Raw genomic sequence first — 24,625 nt, 5'->3', positions numbered from 1 at the left:
ATTATAATTCATTATTTTTAATGTTGTATATATGCCCGCCCTACAAATTTTACAAAATATGTCCGACACATTTGTGGCGCGGTATTGTGGAATAATGAAATAACTTACTTGTGGTTGGATATGCGACCGTTGGATACACAGCTAACTTTACTATTGGGCCAACGTCGACATACAAATGTACATTATAAGTTGTAATAACTTGTACCCAATCCGTTTGTAAACTTTTTGCAATAAAATATGTTTAAACTAAACATGTACGGCCGTCGCGTTGCGCCGTTGGCCCAGCAATGCATTGCTACAGTATCTGGGGCCGTTATCCGCCCGATTATGCCCGATTGATTTATGGATATTCCTGCATAATTCAGCTTGAATTAATAATTCATTTTTTAATGTTTGTAAATCTCTTTCTGATATCCATTAATGACTTATGGATATTAAAATTAATTAAGGATATTTAGAATTATTTATGGATATCCATAATTAGTGACTCTTTTCCACATTTGGCTTGCCATACGATCCTATAAATCATCTTCAGGTCCTGCGCGACCCAGTACAATTACATGCAAAAACAGTCATCATTTTGTTAAAATTAGGTGATAGTCTTTAATTTACAAAATAAAAGCATCATCAAAACATAAAAAGCCCTCCGATTCTGTCCGATCCTGTAAAATCGGCTTTGGGTCCAGCGTAATTATATAACCCAGTTTATTACATTTTTACCAGTGAAATATCAAAAATTATTCATTCTATAAAAGTGATATTTTTCACTAGAGACAAATATCATATTTTTCACTAGTGAAAAATATCACTTTTGCTGATTTGACCAATCAAATCAATGATTAGAAAATACCAAAATCATTGACCAATCAGAAAGCCCGACATATATGTCAGCACCTGGACAGGGGAAACTACTTTTTTTGTTTACAAATTATCGCTGTAGTCCTAGTTAGCATACGGGGTAGGGTTTTCATTGATAAAAAATGTAATAAACAGAATATCTAACAGTTTCTTCAGTAATACCAAATATATTTCGCTCGTGTGGCTAATATTTTGATATTTTTCACGAGTGCGCACTCGTGAAAAATATCAAAATATTAGCCCCACGAGCGAAATATATTTGGTATTACTGAAGACACTGTTAGATATCCTCTATACATTTTTGTGAAAAAAATGGCAATATTTTGCATAATGTTGTTAAATTTGGTAAAATTACGCCATAATATGTTAAATATGACCTTTTATTGCATTTTTGCCAGTGAAATATATAGAGGATATTGAATGGTTTCCTGTGTAATATAACATATTTCACGAGTAAGACAGAATATCGATATTTTCACGAGTGCGAAGCACGAGTGAAAAATATAGGGGTATACTGTCATACGAGTGTTAAATTAAAACGGGAAACCATTCAATTTTCTTTTTATTGCATTTCCTAAATATTCTACTTAAAAACAAAATTAAAAACATCGAAAATTTTAAAGTGTCAAACAGGCGGGAATCAGTAATGACGTCAACTCTTTGTGACGTTACTTGACGTTAATTTTGAAAGGACTGATTAGCGTTTTCTGCTGTTATCGGATAATCTGTGCATGAATAGCTAACGTCAAGTGAGTATTTTGTCAAAAACTAGTCTGAATATTTCAGAAATACAGCAAATTCACCCATTTATCTATCTTCGCTTCGACTGGAAAATCGGCAATTTTCAATGAGGTGAATACCAAGGTTCGATCTGATTGGTCAAAAACGAAAAACTTATATTTTCACTGCAAAACTTATATTTTCACTGCAAAATCTTATATCTTTTCACTGCTCGTGAAATAATTTGTATATGTTATATTAAACGGGAAACCATTCAATATCCTAAGCTTATATGTAATCAAATTAAATGCATAGATTATATCTATAAGGTTCGATTCTGCCCTTGAGTAGACTGGATTACCTGCCGTAGTTTTTCTACTCTCCGCTAGGCTTCGCTTCGAAAACACGTATTCATGAGCGCAGCCTAGCGGAGAGAAATGGTACTAAGACAGGTAATCCAGTCTAGCCCTTGAGCCGCCCAGTTCTGCCCAATCCTGTAAATCGAGTTTTGTGAAATATATATATATTGTATAATTTTGTTAAAATTATTCCATAATTGATTAAATATTACCATCTATAACCAAACTAAATAATAAGCATAGCTGAAACCGTCCGATTTAGACTGGATTTAACTGCCGTAGTTTTTTCTACTCTCCGCTAGGCTTCGCTTCGAAAATACTATTTTAATTAATATTCATGATCGCAGCCTAGCGGAGAGAAATGATACTAAGGCAGGTAATCCAGTCTACGGTCCGATTCTACTCCGATCCTGCCCGATTCTGCCCGATCCTGTCAATCGTCTAACTAAACCGGAAATAGTTTCAGTGAGATCATAAACAAAAGCCAGCGTCTGCACATTAGCATTGTCCACCTAGGCATATCTCCTGATAGAAAGCACACCAAGTTCTCGCTATGAGCAAGAGGAAAGCTCCCACTTCTGACAATGTCAATTCGGAATTCTGCGACTTCTTGATGGGTGATTTTGTGTGTTTGTTATCCTTCGCTAGTTAGGCTTAGTCTGTGATTACTTTAAACTTGAAGTGTTAGGCTATATCGTACAGCTGTCGTAAGCTGTTAGGTGTAAGTTGATAATGCTACCAGTGAAATGAAGCAAAATATTCAACTCGTTTTTTTAAAGCAGGTTAAGGTTAAATTGTAGCAAATGCCAATCCGATGATTTCTGATGTTTTGTTGGCCTTTTAATAAAGTATAGCCTAGTGGTATGAATAAGTTTGTTATCGCCATTTTGCAGAAACTTTCTCAAATTTCATTTGTAGGTTTCCCATTAGTCTGTATTTATGTGTATTGCATTTTAGGACTGATCAGAAAACAAGAAATCCGACAGGCAACCATCTTGGATTTTGACAATTGAAGTTTGTTATCACTATTTATCAGAAAGTACTGAAGGGATCTTTCTCAAATTTCATATGTAGGCTTCCCTTGACCCTTGCAGTAGTTAAATGCATATATCCCTGTATATTACCAACCAGACAACAACATGGCCAACAGGCAGCCATCTTTGATTTTGACAATTTAAGCTTCATTAACAATTTCTTTAGAGTGCTAAATGGCTATTAGAATCTATAATGGTCTTTCTCAAATTTGAATGTAGAGGTTCCCTTGGTCTCCAGTGGTACATGCAATTACATAGAGCATAGCTGTCTTGGATTTTGACAAATGCAGGTTGCTCCGGCTTTATAATGTTATATAAAATTATAAAATTAAGGGGAAAAAAAAGAGAAAAGATCAGTCTATCATTTGAATGATATGGATCATTCAATGGTGGGCATCAAGATCTATCGAGGATCTCTTGTTCTAATTGTTTTCAGAGAGAATCCAATATGGCGAATGGTCTATTATGGCAGGGGCACCTTTTATTGGAGAGAAGGGCCACTGTTTATGACTTAGTACGCCTTAACAGCCCTTTACACTAGTTTTAGAAATGACTTTTTTTGGATGATGCATTATATTAGTAAACAATTTGTTTTAAGACACATTACATGGTCAAGTGATCACATTTTACTTTCCATTCTTCTATACAGAGTTGGCAAACTATGAAAAAAATGTAAATCGTGCAATGCACAAATACAATGCCTACAGAAAAGCAGCAGGAGTTCTTGCCAAGCATCCAACTCGTATCAGCACTGGGGAAGAGGCAAAAAAGCTTGTAAGTATTAACCAAAATATTAATTTTATAAGTGATATAAAAACAGTTATGATTTATCTTGTTTTTCTTACAATTATTTTCATTTCCTTGTTTGAAATAGATTGTAAATTGGTAGAAAATGGATATAGTGTTTGAATCGGGTAAAGATAAAAATAAGAGAATTGTGTTTTGATTTCATTAGATATGTGTTATTGAATGCTTTAGTGTTTTTAAATCTGTGTATTTCTTTCAGGATGGAATTGGGGACAAAATTGGAAAAAAGATTGATGAATTTGTCAAAACAGGAAAGCTAGTCAAATTAGAAAAGGTAATTTACATGTAATCCTGGTAAAGACTAAAATTGAAGGCATTGAAATAACTAATTGATCATGCTCTCTGAAATACCAATCAACATAATTATTTATTAGATCATTCAAACATTGAAAGGCAATGGCAAGCTAACATCACAAAAATATTTACAAATATTAGTTTCCAAAAAACATATAGTATACAATAACTCACAAAAATTACCCAAAACAGCCTAACTTTGCAAACTAAGATTATTGATTGATCATCTTGATGGAAAATAGTTTTGTCCCTTTTAGCTGTACATATATACCTGTAAATTATCATAGTCCCGTAAAGTCTGATTGATGTCCCTTATAACCATACACATTTTATATACCTGTAAATTATCACACTCTGTTATTTTATATGTGTCCTTTCTCACTTTACAATAAGTCTGTGAATTGTCATATAGAAGAAGAACTATTGTCCTATCTTTTCCAGATCCGGGCAGATGACACCAGTGTGGCCATTAATGCATTGACTAAAGTGACTGGTATTGGGTGATTATCATTATACATCCATATTGTTTTGTCCATAAGGCTGTTCTTCATACTTTTATTTTGTACTTTAGTCCCCTACATATCTCCATGTGCAATTTCAGATATACAACAAAGTTAGGGGTTCACTCTGGCAGTGTTTGGCACAAAACCATGTATGGTGTGCATCCATGAGATTTTGTGCAGTAACTTTAATTAAACGAAAATTTAACTAAATTTATTTTTCATTTGAAAATTTCTTGGAGTTATGCCCCTTTCATTGTTAAACATGACTGTATCTATCTTTCTTTCAACATTTTAATGATTGTATGAAGAGTTATGCCTCTTTAATGAATTCCTTTATTTTTTTACATATGATGTTTATGAGACTGGGTTTCATTGAATTTCCGAAATATTCTGTGATAACAATAAATCTTTGATTCCTAGATAATGTGTCAACAGGATCTAAAATGAGACTTGCACATTATTAATATCACAAACAATTAAACAGGTCAAGCAAGAGTTATTCGACACAATCTGAAAGTAAACTTTTTCAAGTCAAACCCTCACTCTCTCCAACATGTCCTTCCTGTACTGCACATACTCTCATATATTACAAAACTTTCAGCCCGATAAAGTAGGTCAATCAATCAATAGAATGAGAAATTTCTTTTGATATCTAAGATATTCAAATGTATATACAATGTAATGATGTCTTTACACAACTTTAATCCTGGTAAAAGCTGACAATAGGAACTTGTTACTTGGTACAATACTACTTTCTGTATGAAAAACTAATCCTTACTTATTCACTGTATTTATCTTGGTAGGCCTGCTGCAGCCCAGAAACTTGTACAGGAGGGTATTATGTCTGTAGAAGGTAAGATTTGTTTGATAATTACTGGTACATTATGTCTTTAGAAGGTAGGATTTGTTTGATAATTACTGGTACATTATGTCTTTAGAAGGTAAGATTTGTTTGATAATTACTGGTACATTATGTCTGTAGAAGGTAAGATTTGTTTGATAATTACTGGTATATTATGTCTGTAGAAGGTAAGATTTGTTTGGTAATTACTGGTACATTATGTCTTTAGAAGGTAAGATTTGTTTGATAATTACTGGTACATTATGTCTGTAGAAGGTAGGATTTGTTTGATAATTACTGGTACATTATGTCTGTAGAAGGTAAGATTTGTGTGATAATTACTGGTATATTATGTCTTTAGAAGGCAAGATTTGTTTGATAATTACTGGTACATTATGTCTGTAGAAGGTAAGATTTGTTTGATAATTACTGGTACATTACGTCTGTAGAAGGTAGGATTTGTTTGATAATTACTGGTACATTATGTCTGTAGAAGGTAGGATTTGTTTGATAACCACATATACAAGTCAAAGTGACAAATTTATTTCCTATCTCATTTACTGATAAGTGGTATCCTCCAGTGTAAGCCTTGCTACAGAATATACATGTTTGTTAGGAGTGTACGTACAGATGTCACGGTTTGTTAGGGGTGTACGTACAGATGTCACGGTTTGTTAGGAGTGTACGTACAGATGTCACGGTTTGTTAGGAGTGTACGTACAGATGTCACGGTTTGTTAGGGGTGTACATACAGATGTCACGGTTTGTTAGGAGTGTACGTACAGATGTCACGGTTTGTTAGGAGTATACATACAGATGTCACGGTTTGTTAGGAGTGTACGTACAGATGTCACGGTTTGTTAGGGGTGTACATACAGATGTCACGGTTTGTTAGGAGTGTACGTACAGATGTCACGGTTTGTTAGGAGTGTACATACAGATGTCACGGTTTGTTAGGAGTGTACATACAGATGTCACGGTTTGTTAGGGGTGTACATACAGATGTCACGGTTTGTTAGGTGTGTACATACAGATGTCACGGTTTGTTAGGAGTGTACGTACAGATGTCACAGTTTGTTAGGAGTGTACATACAGATGTCACGGTTTGTTAGGAGTGTACGTACAGATGTCACGGTTTGTTAGGGGTGTACGTACAGATGTCACGGTTTGTTAGGGGTGTACGTACAGATGTCATGGTTTGTTAGTGTACATACAGATGTCACGGTTTGTTAGGAGTATATGTACAGATGTCACGGTTTGTTAGGGGTGTACATACAGATGTCACGGTTTGTTAGGAGTGTACATGTTATCACAGGTGGATCGTGGCCTTTACAGGTCTATTAACATTTTACCAAATTCCAAGATAATTACTCTGTATAATAATATAAATGTTCACGTTGCATAGTACATATATTTATGTAAATATATTTTGTGTTATATTTATAGATTTACGGAAGCATACAGACAAACTCAATCACCACCAACAGATTGGTCTCAAGTGAGTGTGTTACTTGATTTTAAAATGATAAACAACTGACACCTGACACTATTCTGCAATAGTGGCCAACACATCAACTCTCATAGGGGGCCGACTTATTACAGGACAAAAGAATGGCACAAACTATCACAGGGGGCGGACTTATTACAGGGGGCGGACCTATTACAGGGGGCGGACCTATTACAGGGGTGGACTTATTACAGGGGGCCGACTTATTACAGGGGGCCGACTTATTACGGTGGTCCGACTTATTACAGGGGGTGGACTTATTACAGGGTAACAGAATGGCGCAAACTATCACGGGGCGGACCTATTACAGGGGGCGGACCTATTACAGGGGGCGGACCTATTACAGGGGGTGGAGTTATTACAGGGGGCGGACCTATTACAGGGGGTGGACCTATTACAGGGGGTGGACTTATTACAGGGGGCCGACTTATTACAGGGGGTGGACTTATTACAGGGGGTGGACTTATTACAGGGGGCCGACTTATTACAGGGGGTGGACTTATTACAGGGGGCCGACTTATTACAGGGGGCGGACCTATTACAGGGGGCGGACTTATCACAGGGGGCGGACCTATTACAGGGTAACAGAATGGCACAAACTATCACAGGGGGCGGACCTATTACAGGGGGCGGACCTATTACAGGGTAACAGAATGGCACAAACTATCACAGGGGGTGGACTTATTACAGGACAACAGAATGGCACAAACTCTCAACCTGGGGACAAGTCAGTAGTGACAAGTGTGTCCTACCTGGGTACACGTCGGTAGTGACAAGTGTGTCCCTACCTGGGTACACGTCAGTAGTGACAAGTGTGTCCTACCTGGGTACACGTCAGTAGTGACAAGTGTGTCCTACCTGGGTACAAGTCAGTAGTGACAAGTGTGTCCTACCTGGGGACAAGTCAGTAGTGACAAGTGTGTCCTACCTGGGTACACATCAATAGTGACAAGTGTGTCCCTACCTGGGTACACGTCGGTAGTGACAAGTGTGTCCCTACCTGGGTACACGTCAGTAGTGACAAGTGTGTCCTACCTGGGGACAAGTCAGTAGTGACAAGTGTGTCCTACCTGGGTACAAGTCAGTAGTGACAAGTGTGTCCTACCTGGGTACACATCAATAGTGACAAGTGTGTCCCTACCTGGGTACACGTCGGTAGTGACAAGTGTGTCCCTACCTGGGTACACGTCAGGAGTGACAAGTGTGTCCTACCTGGGGACAAGTCAGTAGTGACAAGTGTGTCCTACCTGGGTACATGTCAGTAGTGACAAGTGTGTCCTACCTGGGTACACGTCGGTAGTGACAAGTGTGTCCCTACCTGGGTACACGTCAGTAGTGACAAGGGTGTCCTACCTGGGTACACGTCAGTAATGACAAGTGTGTCCCTACCTGGGTACACGTCAGTAGTGACAAGTGTGTCCCTACCTGGGTACACGTCAGTAGTGACAAGTGTGTCCTACCTGGGTACATGTCAGTAGTGACAAGTGTGTCCTACCTGGGTACACGTCGGTAGTGACAAGTGTGTCCCTACCTGGGTACACGTCAGTAGTGACAAGCGTGTCATTACCTGGGTACACGTCAGTAGTGACAAGTGTGTCCTACCTGGGTACACGTCAGTAGTGACAAGTGTGTCCTACCTGGGTACAAGTCAGTAGTGACAAGTGTGTCCCTACCTGGGTACACGTCGGTAGTGACAAGTGTGTCCCTACCTGGGTACAAGTCAGTAGTGACAAGTGTGTCCCTACCTGGGTACACGTCAGTAGTGACAAGTGTGTCCTACCTGGGTACACGTCAGTAGTGACAAGTGTGTCCTACCTGGGTACAAGTCAGTAGTGACAAGTGTGTCCTACCTGGGTACACGTCAGTAGTGACAAGTGTGTCCCTACCTGGGTACACGTCAGGAGTGACAAGTGTGTCCCAACCTGGGTACAAGTCAGGAGTGAAAAGGGTGTCCTACCTGGGTACACGTCAGTAGTGACAAGTGTGTCCTACCTGGGTACACGTCAATAGTGACAAGTGTGTCCCTACCTGGGTACACGTCGGTAGTGACAAGTGTGTCCCTACCTGGGTACACGTCAGTAGTGACAAGTGTGTCCCTACCTGGGTACAAGTCAGGAGTGACAAGTGTGTCCTACCTGGGTACACGTCAGTAGTGACAAGTGTGTCCTACCTGGGTACACGTCGGTAGTGACAAGTGTGTCCCTACCTGGGTACATGTCAGTAGTGACAATTGGGATGAAAGTTTGTGTATCCTTAAAATCACTGTGTAGTAATTACAGTCAAACTTGTAATAGCGGACACCCTTATATAGCGGACACCTGTCCATAACGGACACTTCCAGGAATCCCCAATGAAAATCACTATATAAATATCATGTATATAGCGGACATCTTCCTAATGCGGACAGTGGACACTTATTTTTGTCCGTAAAGTTGTTAAAAATTCTGTATAACGGACACGTGAAACCATCTATAGCCGTGTTGATATTTGTGTGTAAAACGTTTCTAAATAACAAGCAAAGCCTTAATTACTCAACTCCCCTGGCAGCAATGCTAACTAAGGAAGCCACTTCATCAGTCACTAATTGTCCTGTTACCTGTAAGTTGCTGTAACAATGGGCAGTAATTACAAGAGAGTGACCGATCGCCATCGGCAGAGTGGCAGAGGTGTTTGTTTATTCAACCCCACCGGTGACAGCTAAGCTTAGTCATTCAACCATAGCCTAGACAACAAGAATAGTCAGGGGGTAATTAAATCATTAACAAGACCAACAAAAGAGGGACAAAGCAATAGTAATGCCTGTCATAATTGTTTTTACTTACAAAATCAACCGTATGCAAATCTGACAGGGCAGGCACATGGTTGTCAGCCGCCATTTTCTCACACTCGGAACTCCTCGGAATATGACTACGTAACATATCAAGAACAGCTGAAGAGTTCCGAGTGTCTTTGTATACACTATACTAATTGACTGAACCAGAAAACGGTATTTTAATATTAAATTAAATCCCTACATGGATTTCAGAAAATATGTCTCAAAATAAATGCTTAGGGATTATAATTATCAGAGGAAAATGCACTTTCATTTATAAAGAGTTAATGTTGTAACAGAAAAGATATTTCAAACATATTTATTTTCCAAAATATTGAGGAATAATGAAAATTGTTTTACTATGATAAGAATTACCTTTACTTTTTTGACTATGTTGAGTATTTGTCTGAATAGATATTCAGTATAGTATGATATTGTGAAAATTTGTTTTGAAACTATAGGCTTATATAAATTATCAAAAATATCAACTTCAATTTTTGTATCAGATGAATGATTGAAAATTAATTAATTAAGCATTTATCTTTAATTATTTGTCATTTATTCATTTGTTTTAGTGTTCAAATATAATAAATCGGGAGACATATAGTGTACTATAAACAGACTTTGGTTTGTTTCTTCATTTATAAGGGACATAACTCGTTGAACCTCTATATAAAGGACACCTCTCTATAAAGGACACTTTTGTCTTGTCCCTTAGGTGTCCTTTATAGACAGGTTCGACTGTACTGGTAAACTGCCATAGATCTCCGAGTCGAGTTACAGTGGATAAAGTCACTCGGTATAGTAATTACTGGTAAACATCCATAGATACTGAGTCGAGTTACAGTGGATAAAGTCACTCAGTGTAGTAATTACTGGTAAACAGCCATAGATACCGAGTCGAGTTACAGTGGATAAAGTCACTCAGTGTAGTAATTACTGGTAAACAGCCATAGATCTCCGAGTCAAGTTACAGTGGATATACCTGTAATGTAGGAGAATCTAGGTCATGTGTAAAATTGCTCACACAAAGGGTGTGATTGTATCACTGGTACAGTGACTGAGTCAGCGTGAAAATATGTATGAAACACCTACATTAATTGTAAATTAAGAAATTTATACAAAGATTTATTTGGGAAATATTCAAGAGCCCTTCCTGGTTTTTCTTGGGAAGTAAAACATGATTACATGATAGAATCAATATAGATGTATTAAAAATGATTTTCTTTTTCAGATATTATGAAGACTTTGAAAAAAGAATTCCAAGACACGAAGTCATTCAATTAAGGGTAAAAAATTCTATTGAACTTAAAATTAAGTGTTGATATGTGAGAGGAAATATGTTGCTGTTATACCTGTATATACATGTTTATTCCATAGTATCCTGGTGTTGTTAACAAAGATAACGTGATTGCATTAACCTACTTAGTACCTTTTTCAGTGTTCATAATCAGCCAAGGTACAGATAGTAGAGATACATTCTGTAGTTCTTATTTGATAAAATTGTACAGTTACATAAAGTTTTAATATTTTAAATTTAGGATTTCTTTTCTTGTGATAGCATGTTTGATATTTCATCAAGTGTGATTCAAATTAAACTAGAATACTCAGAAAAATATCTAGAATATATTTCATTCCTCTCGGACATTTGTAAACTATTTCCAATGTCAGAATGTAAATATAGAATGTTTGTATCATGTTCACACTAAAATCTTCCTATTGTAACTCCTCACATTTAGGATGTTGCTGTGAAGGAAGTAAAACAACTGGACAGTGAATATACCTGTGAAGTGTGTGGAAGTTTTCGTCGAGGTATCGTAATTATATCACTTCTGAATGTAGTACATCCCATTCTTTGGACTATATCTTGGTTATTTTTTCATTTAAATCATACGTTGTTATACAAACAGTATTATAAATGGGAAAGCCTAGCAGTATCTGATTTAGAAAGTCTGGTGACATGAAAACAAGTTTAGTATCCTGTAGGAGTGTTAAATCAGAATTATCTCCCTTTATGTCCAGGTGCCGCTTCCAGTGGTGATATAGATATTCTAATGACTCATCCTTCTTTTACCTCGGAGTCAGGGAAAAAGGTAGGTAAACAACAAAATACTCAAGCATTAAAAAAAAAATGAAGTACAGATTGTCTTGTCAGACAAATAAATATCCGAATTGCTAGGAGAACAATGCTCAAAAGTATAATCTTAACCAGAACAGCTACTATTAATGGCTTAATTCACAGTAAATTCTGTCAGAAGGATCAAAATAAGTAAATTAACTTCCATTTATTAACATAAAAACATCCTAATATTTAAATCACAACCCAATGCTTTGGTTACTCTTAATTATTGATCACAAGAAATTCTGCAATAACTTTCAACCAGTATGTAATTAAACAGAGCTGTTTGTGTTGTGGAGGTAAATAAAATTGTATGAGGATTTTGTATTCATGCTGTATTATACTACAAATTATAAAACAATACATACCCAGACATATTCAGTCCATAGACTGGGAGGTATTATACAAAAAACTATAGAACAATACATACCCAGACATATTCAGTCCATAGACTGGGAGGTATTATACTACAAATTATAAAACAATACATACCCAGACATATTCAGTCCATAGACTGGGAGGTATTATACTAAAAACTATAGAACAATACATACCCAGACATATTCAGTCCATAGACTGGGAGGTATTATACTACAAATTATAAAACAATACATACCCAGACATATTCAGTCCATAGACTGGGAGGTATTATACTAAAAACTACAGAACAATACATACCCGGACATATTCAGTCCATAGACTGGGAGGTATTATACTACAAACTATAGAACAATACATACCCAGACATATTCAGTCCATAGACTGGGAGGTATTATACTACAAACTATAGAACAATACATACCCAGACATATTCAGTCCATAGACTGGGAGGTATTATACTAAAAACTACAGAACAATACATACCCGGACATATTCAGTCCATAGACTGGGAGGTATTATACTACAAACTATAGAACAATACATACCCAGACATATTCAGTCCATAGACTGGGAGGTATTATACTACAAACTATAGAACAATACATACCCAGACATATTCAGTCAATAGACTCGGAGGTATTATACTACAAACTATAGAACAATACATACCCAGACATATTCAGTCCATAGACTGGAAGGTATTATACTACAAACTATAGAACAATACATACCCGGACATATTCAGTCCATAGACTGGGAGGTATTATACTACAAATTATAAAACAATACATACGCGGACATATTCAGTCCATAGACTGGGAGGTATTATACTACAAATTATAAAACAATACATACCCAGACATATTCAGTCCATAGACTGGGAGGTATTATACTACAAACTATAGAACAATACATACCCAGACATATTCAGTCCATAGACTGGGAGGTATTATACTACAAATTATAAAACAATACATACCCAGACATATTCAGTCCATAGACTGGGAGGTATTATACTACAAACTATAGAACAAAAAATACCCAGACATATTCAGTCCATAGACTGGGAGGTATTATACTACAAACTATAGAACAATATTAAAATACCCAGACATATTCAGTCCATAGACTGGGAGGTATTATACTACAAACTATAGAACAATACATACCAGGACATATTCAGTCCATAGACTGGGAGGTATTATACTACAAACTATAGAACAATACATACCCAGACATATTCAGTCCATAGACTGGGAGGTATTATACTACAAACTATAGAACAATACATACCCAGACATATTCAGTCCATAGACTGGGAGGTATTATACTACAAACTATAGAACAATATTAAAATACCCAGACATATTCAGTCCATAGACTGGGAGGTATTATACTACAAACTATAGAACAATACATACCCAGACATATTCAGTCCATAGACTGGGAGGTATTATACTACAAACTATAGAACAATACATACCCAGACATATTCAGTCCATAGACTGGGAGGTATTATACTACAAACTATAGAACAAAAAATACCCAGACATATTCAGTCCATAGACTGGGAGGTATTATACTACAAACTATAGAACAATACATACCCGGACATATTCAGTCCATAGACTGGGAGGTATTATACTACAAACTATAGAACAATACATACCCAGACATATTCAGTCCATAGACTGGGAGGTATTATACTACAAACTATAGAACAATACATACCCAAACATATTCAGTCCATAGACTGGGAGGTAATTTCTCTATAGTGGATACATCAGAGATGAAGTTTAACAACACTGACTTATATATAAACATGTAGGGTATATTTATGTGTCTCCTGGGTCTCTTTTTTACAGCCTAAGTTGCTTACTCGAGTGGTGGAGAAGCTGGAAGCCTGTGGACTAGTAACAGACAGGCTGTCACTGGGAGACGTCAAGTTCATGGTGGGTACAGGACTAAATCATCATCACTCATTATATACTATCTTCTAAATTGTATCTTAAGTTATATACAATGTCTACATAGACTTCAATATAAACAAGAATGCTTTATAGAAGAGGGTGTTTATGTATTAATGAGCGATACCTATACTTGATAGGGTGTGTGTCAACTAGGGGACACTGACAGCCAGAAAGATCGAGCTTACCAGCGCATTGATATCAGGTCAGTATAACACTGATACCAAACATGTCTCCTGAATGTAGTGCAAGGGAGGTAATTCAAGATTGTAATTCCAGCTTCATTATAAGATTAGAAATTGTAATATAAAATTTTGCCTTGGAAAAGTCCTGAAATATTTGTATTTATGATAGTTTAAACATAGTTCTGATTTCATCCAACATACTATACATTCAATAACCTGTAAGCATTTTCCTTGACAGGTTGATACCAAATGATCAGTATTACTGTGCCTTACTTTACTTCACTGGCAGTGACCAGTTTAACAAGGGCATGAGAGCACATGCATTGGAACAGGGTTTCACTCTCAATGAATACTGTCTGAGGCCTGTTGGCAGTACAGGTAGGTATTTATCTGTGTAGAGTACTGGCCGAGGCCTGTTGGCAGTACAGGTAGGTATATATCTGTGTAGAGTACTGTCCGAGGCCTGTTGGCAGTACAGGTAGGTATTTATCTGTGTAGAGTACTGTCCGTGGCCTGTTGGCAGTACAGGTAGGTATTTATCTGTGTAGAGTACTGTCCGAGGCCTGTTGGCAGTACAGGTAGGTATTTATCTGTGTAGAGTACTGTCTGAGGCCTGTTGGCAGTACAGGTAGGTGTTTATCTGTGTAGAGTACTGTCCGAGGCCTGTTGGTAGTACAGGTAGGTATTTATCTGTGTAGAGTACTGTTCGAGGCCTGTTGGTAGTACAGGTAGGTATTTATCTGTGTAGAGTACTGTCCGAGGCCTGTTGGCAGTACAGGTAGGTATTTATCTGTGTAGAGTACTGTCCGAGGCCTGTTGGTAGTACAGGTAGGTATTTATCTGTGTAGAGTACTGTCTGAGGCCTGTTGGCAGTACAGGTAAGTATTTATCTGTGTAGAGTACTGTCTGGGGCCTGTTGGCAGTACAGGTAGGTATTTATCTGTGTAGAGTACTGGCCGAGGCCTGTTGGCAGTACAGGTAGGTATTTATCTGTGTAGAGTACTGTCTGAGGCCTGTTGGCAGTACAGGTAGGTATTTATCTGTGTAGAGTACTGGCCGAGGCCTGTTGGTAGTACAGGTAGGTATATATCTGTGTAGAGTACTGTCTGAGGCCTGTTGGCAGTACAGGTAGGTATATATCTGTGTAGAGTACTGGCCGAGGCCTGTTGGCAGTACAGGTAAGTATTTATCTGTGTAGAGTACTGTCCGAGGCCTGTTGGCAGTACAGGTAGGTATTTATCTGTGTAGAGTACTGTCTGAGGCCTGTTGGCAGTACAGGTAGATATTTATCTGTGTAGAGTACTGTCTGAGGCCTGTTGGCAGTACAGGTAGGTATTTATCTGTGTAGAGTACTGTCCGAGTCCTGTTGGCAGTACAGGTAGGTATATATCTGTGTAGAGTACTGTCTGAGGCCTGTTGGCAGTACAGGTAGGTATATATCTGTGTAGAGTACTGGCCGAGGCCTGTTGGCAGTACAGGTAAGTATTTATCTGTGTAGAGTACTGTCCGAGGCCTGTTGGCAGTACAGGTAGGTATTTATCTGTGTAGAGTACTGTCTGAGGCCTGTTGGCAGTACAGGTAGGTATTTATCTGTGTAGAGTACTGTCCGAGGCCTGTTGGCAGTACAGGTAGGTATTTATCTGTGTAGAGTACTGTCCGAGGCCTGTTGGCAGTACAGGTAGGTATTTATCTGTGTAGAGTACTGTCTGGGGCCTGTTGGCAGTACAGGTAAGTATTTATCTGTGTAGAGTACTGTCTGAGGCCTGTTGGCAGTACAGGTAGGTATTTATCTGTGTAGAGTACTGGCCGAGGCCTGTTGGCAGTACAGGTAGGTATTTATCTGTGTAGAGTACTGTCTGAGGCCTGTTGGCAGTACAGGTAAGTATTTATCTGTGTAGAGTACTGGCCGAGGCCTGTTGGCAGTACAGGTAAGTATTTATCTGTGTAGAGTACTGTCCGAGGCCTGTTGGCAGTACAGGTAGGTATTTATCTGTGTAGAGTACTGTCTGGGGCCTGTTGGCAGTACAGGTAGGTATTTATCTGTGTAGAGTACTGTCTGAGGCCTGTTGGCAGTACAGGTAGGTATTTATCTGTGTAGAGTACTGTCCGAGGCCTGTTGGCAGTACAGGTAGGTATTTATCTGTGAAGAGTACTGTCTGGGGCCTGTTGGCAGTACAGGTAGGTATTTATCTGTGTAGAGTACTGTCCGAGGCCTGTTGGCAGTACAGGTAGGTATTTATCTGTGTAGAGTACTGTCTGAGGCCTGTTGGCAGTACAGGTAGGTATTTATCTGTGTAGAGTACTGTCCGAAGCCTGTTGGCAGTACAGGTAGGTATTTATCTGTGTAGAGTACTGTCTGGGGCCTGTTGGCAGTACAGGTAGGTATTTATCTGTGTAGAGTACTGTCTGAGGCCTGTTGGCAGTACAGGTAGGTATATATCTGTGTAGAGTACTGGTCAAGGCCTGTTGGCAGTACAGGTAGGTATATATCTGTGTAAAGTACTGTTCAAGGCCTGTTGACAGACCAGGTAGGTATTTATCTGTGTAGAGTACTGGTCAAGGCCTGTTGACAGACCAGGTAGGTATTTATCTGTGTAGAGTACTGTCTGAGGCCTGTTGGCAGTACAGGTAGGTATATATCTGTGTAGAGTACTGTCTGAGGCCTGTTGACAGACCAGGTAGGTATTTATCTGTGTAGAGTACTGTCTGAGGCCTGTTGGCAGTACAGGTAGGTATTTATCTGTGTAGAGTACTGTCCGAGGCCTGTTGGCAGTACAGGTAGGTATTTATCTGTGTAGAGTACTGTCTGAGGCCTGTTGGCAGTACAGGTAGGTGTTTATCTGTGTAGAGTACTGTCCGAGGCCTGTTGGTAGTACAGGTAGGTATTTATCTGTGTAGAGTACTGTTCGAGGCCTGTTGGTAGTACAGGTAGGTATTTATCTGTGTAGAGTACTGTCCGAGGCCTGTTGGCAGTACAGGTAGGTATTTATCTGTGTAGAGTACTGTCCGAGGCCTGTTGGTAGTACAGGTAGGTATTTATCTGTGTAGAGTACTGTCTGAGGCCTGTTGGCAGTACAGGTAAGTATTTATCTGTGTAGAGTACTGTCTGGGGCCTGTTGGCAGTACAGGTAGGTATTTATCTGTGTAGAGTACTGGCCGAGGCCTGTTGGCAGTACAGGTAGGTATTTATCTGTGTAGAGTACTGTCTGAGGCCTGTTGGCAGTACAGGTAGGTATTTATCTGTGTAGAGTACTGGCCGAGGCCTGTTGGTAGTACAGGTAGGTATATATCTGTGTAGAGTACTGTCTGAGGCCTGTTGGCAGTACAGGTAGGTATATATCTGTGTAGAGTACTGGCCGAGGCCTGTTGGCAGTACAGGTAAGTATTTATCTGTGTAGAGTACTGTCCGAGGCCTGTTGGCAGTACAGGTAGGTATTTATCTGTGTAGAGTACTGTCTGAGGCCTGTTGGCAGTACAGGTAGATATTTATCTGTGTAGAGTACTGTCTGAGGCCTGTTGGCAGTACAGGTAGGTATTTATCTGTGTAGAGTACTGTCCGAGTCCTGTTGGCAGTACAGGTAGGTATATATCTGTGTAGAGTACTGTCTGAGGCCTGTTGGCAGTACAGGTAGGTATATATCTGTGTAGAGTACTGGCCGAGGCCTGTTGGCAGTACAGGTAAGTATTTATCTGTGTAGAGTACTGTCCGAGGCCTGTTGGCAGTACAGGTAGGTATTTATCTGTGTAGAGTACTGTCTGAGGCCTGTTGGCAGTACAGGTAGGTATTTTATCTGTGTAGAGTACTGTCCGAGGCCTGTTGGCAGTACAGGTAGGTATTTATCTGTGTAGAGTACTGTCCGAGGCCTGTTGGCAGTACAGGTAGGTATTTATCTGTGTAGAGTACTGTCTGGGGCCTGTTGGCAGTACAGGTAGGTATTTATCTGTGTAGAGTACTGTCTGAGGCCTGTTGGCAGTACAGGTAGGTATTTATCTGTGTAGAGTACTGGCCGAGCGCATTGATATCAGGTCAGTATAACACTGATACCAAACATGTCTCCTGAATGTAGTGCAAGGGAGGTAATTCAAGATTGTAATTCCAGCTTCATTATAAGATTAGAAATTGTAATATAAAATTTTGCCTTGGAAAAGTCCTGAAATATTTGTATTTATGATAGTTTAAACATAGTTCTGATTTCATCCAACATACTATACATTCAATAACCTGTAAGCATTTTCCTTGACAGGTTGATACCAAATGATCAGTATTACTGTGCCTTACTTTACTTCACTGGCAGTGACCAGTTTAACAAGAGCATGAGAGCACATGCGTTGGAACAGGGTTTCACTCTCAATGAATACTGTCTGAGGCCTGTTGGCAGTACAGGTAAGTTTTTATCTGTGTAGAGTACTGGCCGTGGCCTGTTGGCAGTACAGGTAGGTATTTATCTGTGTAGAGTACTGTCCGTGGCCTGTTGGCAGTACAGGTAGGTATTTATCTGTGTAGAGTACTGTCTGAGGCCTGTTGGCAGTACAGGTAGGTATTCATCTGTGTAGAGTACTGGCCGAGGCCTGTTGGCAGTACAGGTAGGTATTTATCTGTGTAGAGTACTGTCCGAGGCCTGTTGGCAGTACAGGTAGGTATTTATCTGTGTAGAGTACTGGCCGAGGCCTGTTGGCAGTACAGGTAGGTATTCATCTGTGTAGAGTACTGTCCGTGGCCTGTTGGCAGTACAGGTAGGTATTTATCTGTGTAGAGTACTGGCCGAGGCCTGTTGGCAGTACAGGTAGGTATTTATCTGTGTAGAGTACTGTCCGAGGCCTGTTGGCAGTACAGGTAGGTATTTATCTGTGTAGAGTACTGTCCGAGGCCTGTTGGCAGTACAGGTAGGTATTTATCTGTGTAGAGTACTGTCCGAGGCCTGTTGGCAGTACAGGTAGGTATTTATCTGTGTAGAGTACTGGCCGAGGCCTGTTGACAGTACAGGTAGGTATTTATCTGTGTAGAGTACTGTCTTAGGCCTGTTGGCAGTACAGGTAGGTATTTATCTGTGTAGAGTACTGTCTGAGGCCTGTTGGCAGTACAGGTAGGTATTTATCTGTGTAGAGTAATGGCCGAGGCCTATTGGCAGTACAAGTAGGTATTTATCTGTGTAGAGTACTGTCTGAGGCCTGTTGGCAGTACAGGTAGGTGTTTATCTGTGTAGAGTACTGGCCGAGGCCTGTTGGCAGTACAGGTAGGTATTTATCTGTGTAGAGTACTGTCTGAGGCCTGTTGGCAGTACAGGTAGGTATTTATCTGTGTAGAGTACTGTCTGAGGCCTGTTGGCAGTACAGGTAGGTATTTATCTGTGTAGAGTAATGGCCGAGGCCTATTGGCAGTACAGGTAGGTATTTATCTGTGTAGAGTACTGTCTGAGGCCTGTTGGCAGTACAGGTAGGTATTTATCTGTGTAGAGTACTGTCTGAGGCCTGTTGGCAGTACAGGTAGGTATTTATCTGTGTAGAGTACTGTCTGAGGCCTGTTGGCAGTACAGGTAGGTATTTATCTGTGTAGAGTACTGTCTGAGGCCTGTTGGCAGTACAGGTAGGTATTTATCTGTGTAGAGTACTGGCCGAGGCCTGTTGGCAGTACAGGTAGGTATTTATCTGTGTAGAGTACTGTCCGAGGCCTGTTGGCAGTACAGGTAGGTATTTATCTGTGTAGAGTACTGTCTGAGGCCTGTTGGCAGTACAGGTAGGTATTTATCTGTGTAGAGTACTGGCCGAGGCCTGTTGGCAGTACAGGTAAGTATTTATCTGTGTAGAGTACTGGCCGAGGCCTGTTGGCAGTACAGGTAGGTATTTATCTGTGTAGAGTACTGTCTGAGGCCTGTTGGCAGTACAGGTAGGTATTTATCTGTGTAGAGTACTGTCTGAGGCCTGTTGGCAGTACAGGTAGGTATTTATCTGTGTAGAGTACTGGCCGAGGCCTGTTGGCAGTACAGGTAGGTATTTATCTGTGTAGAGTACTGTCCGTGGCCTGTTGGCAGTACAGGTAGGTATTTATCTGTGTAGAGTACTGTCTGAGGCCTGTTGGCAGTATAGGTAAGTATTTATCTGTGTAGAGTACTGGCCGAGGCCTGTTGGCAGTACAGGTAGGTATTTATCTGTGTAGAGTACTGTCTGAGGCCTGTTGGTAGTACAGGTAGGTATTCATCTGTGTAGAGTACTGTCCGTGGCCTGTTGGCAGTACAGGTAGGTATTTATCTGTGTAGAGTACTGGCCGAGGCCTGTTGGTAGTACAGGTAGGTATTTATCTGTGTAGAGTACTGTCTGAGGCCTTTTGGCAGTACAGGTAGGTATTTATCTGTGTAGAGTACTGTCTGAGGCCTGTTGGTAGTACAGGTAGGTATTTATCTGTGTAGAGTACTGTCCGTGGCCTGTTGGTAGTACAGGTAGGTATATATCTGTGTAGAGTACTGGCCGAGGCCTGTTGGCAGTACAGGTAGGTATTTATCTGTGTAGAGTACTGTCTGAGGCCTGTTGGGAGTACAGGTAGGTATATATCTGTGTAGAGTACTGGCCAAGGCCTGTTGGCAGTACAGGTAGGTATTTATCTGTGTAGAGTACTGTCTGAGGCCTGTTGGCAGTACAGGTAAGTATTTATTTGTGTAGAGTACTGGCCGAGGCATGTTGGCAGTACAGGTAAGTATTTATCATGTTTTTAATCAGAAGTTAAAAATGTTTTTATTCATATGTTAAATATGTTACATTTATGGATCATTAGAGAATATTGTCAAATTTTGGATGTGGATCCTCGCCACTTGAATTAGAAAAAGGAAGGTATGCCAAGCTTAAAGTAACTGTAAATGAAAGAATATGCAAACTATGTGATAATCAACAAATTGAAAATGAATAACATTTTTTAAGAGATTGTTTTTATGCAGACATAAAAATGATCTCCCGCAGTTAGAATCTGATAAGCATACAATTTTCTGTAGTTTAGTCATGAAAAATTCTTACACATAATGAACGATGATGGCGCACAAATATTGCAAAAACTGAAATAGCGATGTTTGACATACATGTAGATATAGAGACCAACAATTGCAATTTTGGATTTGCCAGGTACACCTGGAGAACCCCTCCCTGTATCATCTGAAGAGGACATCTTTGATTACCTTGGAATGGAGTTTAAAAAACCAGAAGAAAGAAATCTGTAGACAGTAAAGTGCGATTCTATATGAAGGTAGAGGAAATGCTACCTTGAGAGCTCAAACACTAATGACAATATCCAATAAATTGATGAAGTAGTGGGAAGTGGAAGGATCTAATGAGAGGATGCTCTTCTGTAGGAGCTGGTCTACTGGTTAGCTCATCTGGTCCGAAGGACTAAGGTGAGCTTATGCCATACTGTGGCGTCCGCCATCGGTCCATCGTCTGTCCGTCAACAATTGACTTCTTCTAAATAACCGCTGATTGGAATTTGACCAAATTTGGTCAGAAGCATCCTTATGGGGTGTGAACAACTACTATCAATTTGACTGTATTTGATATAAACGACTTCTTTAAAACAAAGCAATGTTTTTTTCATATACAGATTAAATCAATCTTGGATCCTTAACTGGGAAAGTGGTTATTATGTAATTCAAATAGAAGATTTTGTCATATTTGGTGAAATATCCAGGTGAGTGATACAGGCCCTCTGGGCCTCTTGTCCTACTACAGCAGAAGAGTATTTAAGTCATGTACCATAATGAAAAAATGATCCTTATCGTACAACTACGATCTGTATTCCACACGGTGCTAGTTTGTGTATCAGAGTTTGTATCTACATGTAGATCTGTTATAGAAAGAATAACAGTTCAGCAAGCATCACTGATCATGACATTACATCCTTGCCATCGACTCTCTGGTTTTTAGAAACAGTTGAAGTATACTTGTAGTTCAGTACTGAAACCAGATCAGATTTTACAGAAGATTTAGCCATGAGGAAAGATATAAAATCTTTGTTGATTTCCGAATTGGAATGAAATATATCATACATCAGATGTATTTTCCTCTCTCTTTTCAGAAAATGATTTTTGGGGGTAAAATGTTAAATTCAGTTGAATTTTGAGAATATTAGTGACTTTAGTAAATTTAATATTTGAAATGCATCAATATATAATGCAGATTGCTTTCATACTATGAAACGTAGTTTGATTGTTTAAAAAAAAAAATACTGAAATTTTAATGAATTTTGAAATTTGCTTAAACAAACTGACAAAGTGGTGCAGGCGAGACATATATCACATGTAATTCTTATACTTGTAATTCATATCCAGGTATTTGATGTAAAATGTATACATGTGTAGTGGTAAGTTTTCCTTTTTAAACAAACTTTTACAGTTGTTATTAGCAAATATCTAGGAAATGGTTTCACCTATTGCAAATGCTAACAGAAATAAAATGACCTATCAGAAGATTTATGTAACTCTATCCAATAAATGTTTGTGTACATTCATAAAATTGTTCTCTATATTTATCATTATTTGAACATTGTCAATATGTTTGGTAATAACCAGAATACATGTAGTTACTAGCTTGATGGATGGGCAACAATGATACCAAGCCCCAGTTTCATCAACATTCCTTAACATTGGTTTATCAATAGGATTATTGGATTGAAGGACGCAAGAAATTTTGTAATGTTTTCCTAAAATTTTAAAGTTAAGGAATCTACTAAGTAATGTTGATGAGGATGGTGTCAAGTCCTGTTAATATGAGACAGGTTTCTGTTTGTAATTCAGAGACATTTGTCAAACTACTGGATTCCATCATGTGGATGTTTGACTGACCAGAAACACTTGTCAAACTACTAGATTCCATCATGTGGATGATTGACTGACCAGAAACACTTGTCAAACTACTGGATTCCATCATGTGGGTGTTTGACTGACCAGAAACACTTGTCAAACTACTAGATTCCATCATGTGGATGTTTGACTGACCAGAAACACTTGTCATACTACTAGATTCCATCATGTGGATGTTTGACTGATCAGAAACACTTGTCAAACTACTAGATTCCATCATTTGGATGTTTGACTGATCAGAAATACTTGTCAAACTACTAGATTCCATCATGTGGATGTTTAACTGACCAGAAACAAAAGTGACTTGTCAAACTACTAGATTCCATCATGTGGATGTTTGACTGACCAGAAACACTTGTCAAACTACTGGATTCCATCATGTGGATGTTTTAATTAACTGACCAGCCTTTGACAATTGAATGACTTTTAAATCTAAGATATGAAATTGCAATTTACAAATATGAAAAAAATATTAAATGTACCTGTAAAGGAAGGAACTAAGACAGGTTCACAAAGTAGATGTGTAAATTTAAATATGAAGCCAATTAAGTTCTTCATTTGTAGCTCACCATTAGTAAAATCCTCCCGTGCCTGTGGTCCATCCTCCTGTCATTAGTCCAGATTTCTTGGGAAGTGTCAGGATATTTCTTAAACATGATGAGTATGTTCCCCTTGATCCCTATCTGTGCCAATTCAATTTTGAGTCTGATCAGAAAAATAATCTGGCCGACAGGCAGCCATCTTTGATTTTGACAGCTGAAGTTTGTTATTGCTATTTCTTCACAAATTAGACGATTAACTTCCCCATTGGTCCCTAGTTGTGCTCATGCAGTTTTGAGTCTGATCCAGAAAACAATAAGGTTGACAGACCATCTTTTGATTCTGACAGTTGTAATTTGCTATTGTTATGTCTTAAGAAGCAGTTGAAGGATTTTTCTCTACATCACATGTAGGTTCTCCTTGGTCCCTAGTCATTCCCATTCAATTTTAAGTCAGATCTAGAAAAGAAAATGGCTTAATTACAGCCATCTTTGATTTTGACAGTTGAAATTTGTTATCAATATTTCTCAGTTCTTTTTAGATCTGTCTTGAACTTCATATGAAAAGGGGAATGAAAGGAAAATTAGAGAAAAGATCAGTCTTACATAGAGCCATCAAGGAATTCAGTGGTGGGCACCAAGATCCCTCTAGGATCTTGGTTGTATATAATTCTCATCAATGGATATATACAACACCAGGTATTATATATCTGTATTTTCAATATAAACTCTCATTCTTATAGATAATTTCTGTAACTGATTGATATGTTGAAATTTGATGGAACATGTATATGTATATTAAAGTTGTCATCAGATTTATTCCCGATGATTTTTTTTTATTGTGTCACAAGATATTCCTAGT

General features: G+C 38.8%; 1 protein-coding gene across 3 annotated transcripts; it reads left to right on the top strand.

Moving 5' to 3' along the window:
- The first annotated feature begins 2,357 nt into the window (after positions 1-2,357).
- LOC117323060 (DNA polymerase beta-like) lies at positions 2,358-24,582 on the top strand. 3 transcript variants are annotated; one of them, XR_004531644.1, is made up of 14 exons: positions 2,358-2,554; positions 3,621-3,745; positions 3,978-4,052; positions 4,514-4,572; positions 5,379-5,428; positions 6,863-6,914; positions 10,970-11,024; positions 11,475-11,547; positions 11,758-11,828; positions 14,101-14,187; positions 14,343-14,407; positions 14,626-14,765; positions 21,495-21,763; positions 23,159-24,582. XR_004531644.1 is itself a non-coding variant. In XM_033878063.1 (13 exons), the coding sequence occupies exons 1-13, from the start codon at positions 2,491-2,493 to the stop codon at positions 21,587-21,589; spliced, it is 1,011 nt and encodes a 336-aa protein (XP_033733954.1). In that variant the 5' UTR covers positions 2,358-2,490; the 3' UTR covers positions 21,590-22,877. The 3 variants fall into 3 exon arrangements, 2 of the variants coding, with proteins under 2 accessions (XP_033733954.1, XP_033733966.1); XM_033878063.1 differs by lacking the exon at positions 23,159-24,582 and having other exon boundaries at positions 21,495-22,877; XM_033878075.1 differs by lacking the exon at positions 23,159-24,582 and having other exon boundaries at positions 2,435-2,562; positions 21,495-22,877.
- The last annotated feature ends 43 nt before the right edge of the window (positions 24,583-24,625 follow it).

The sequence above is a fragment of the Pecten maximus genome, chromosome 1 (assembly GCF_902652985.1).
Source record: "Pecten maximus chromosome 1, xPecMax1.1, whole genome shotgun sequence".
Lineage (NCBI taxonomy): Eukaryota > Metazoa > Mollusca > Bivalvia > Pectinida > Pectinidae > Pecten > Pecten maximus.
Note: the sequence above shows the minus strand (reverse complement) of the source record. Positions and strands in the feature narration are given on the sequence as shown.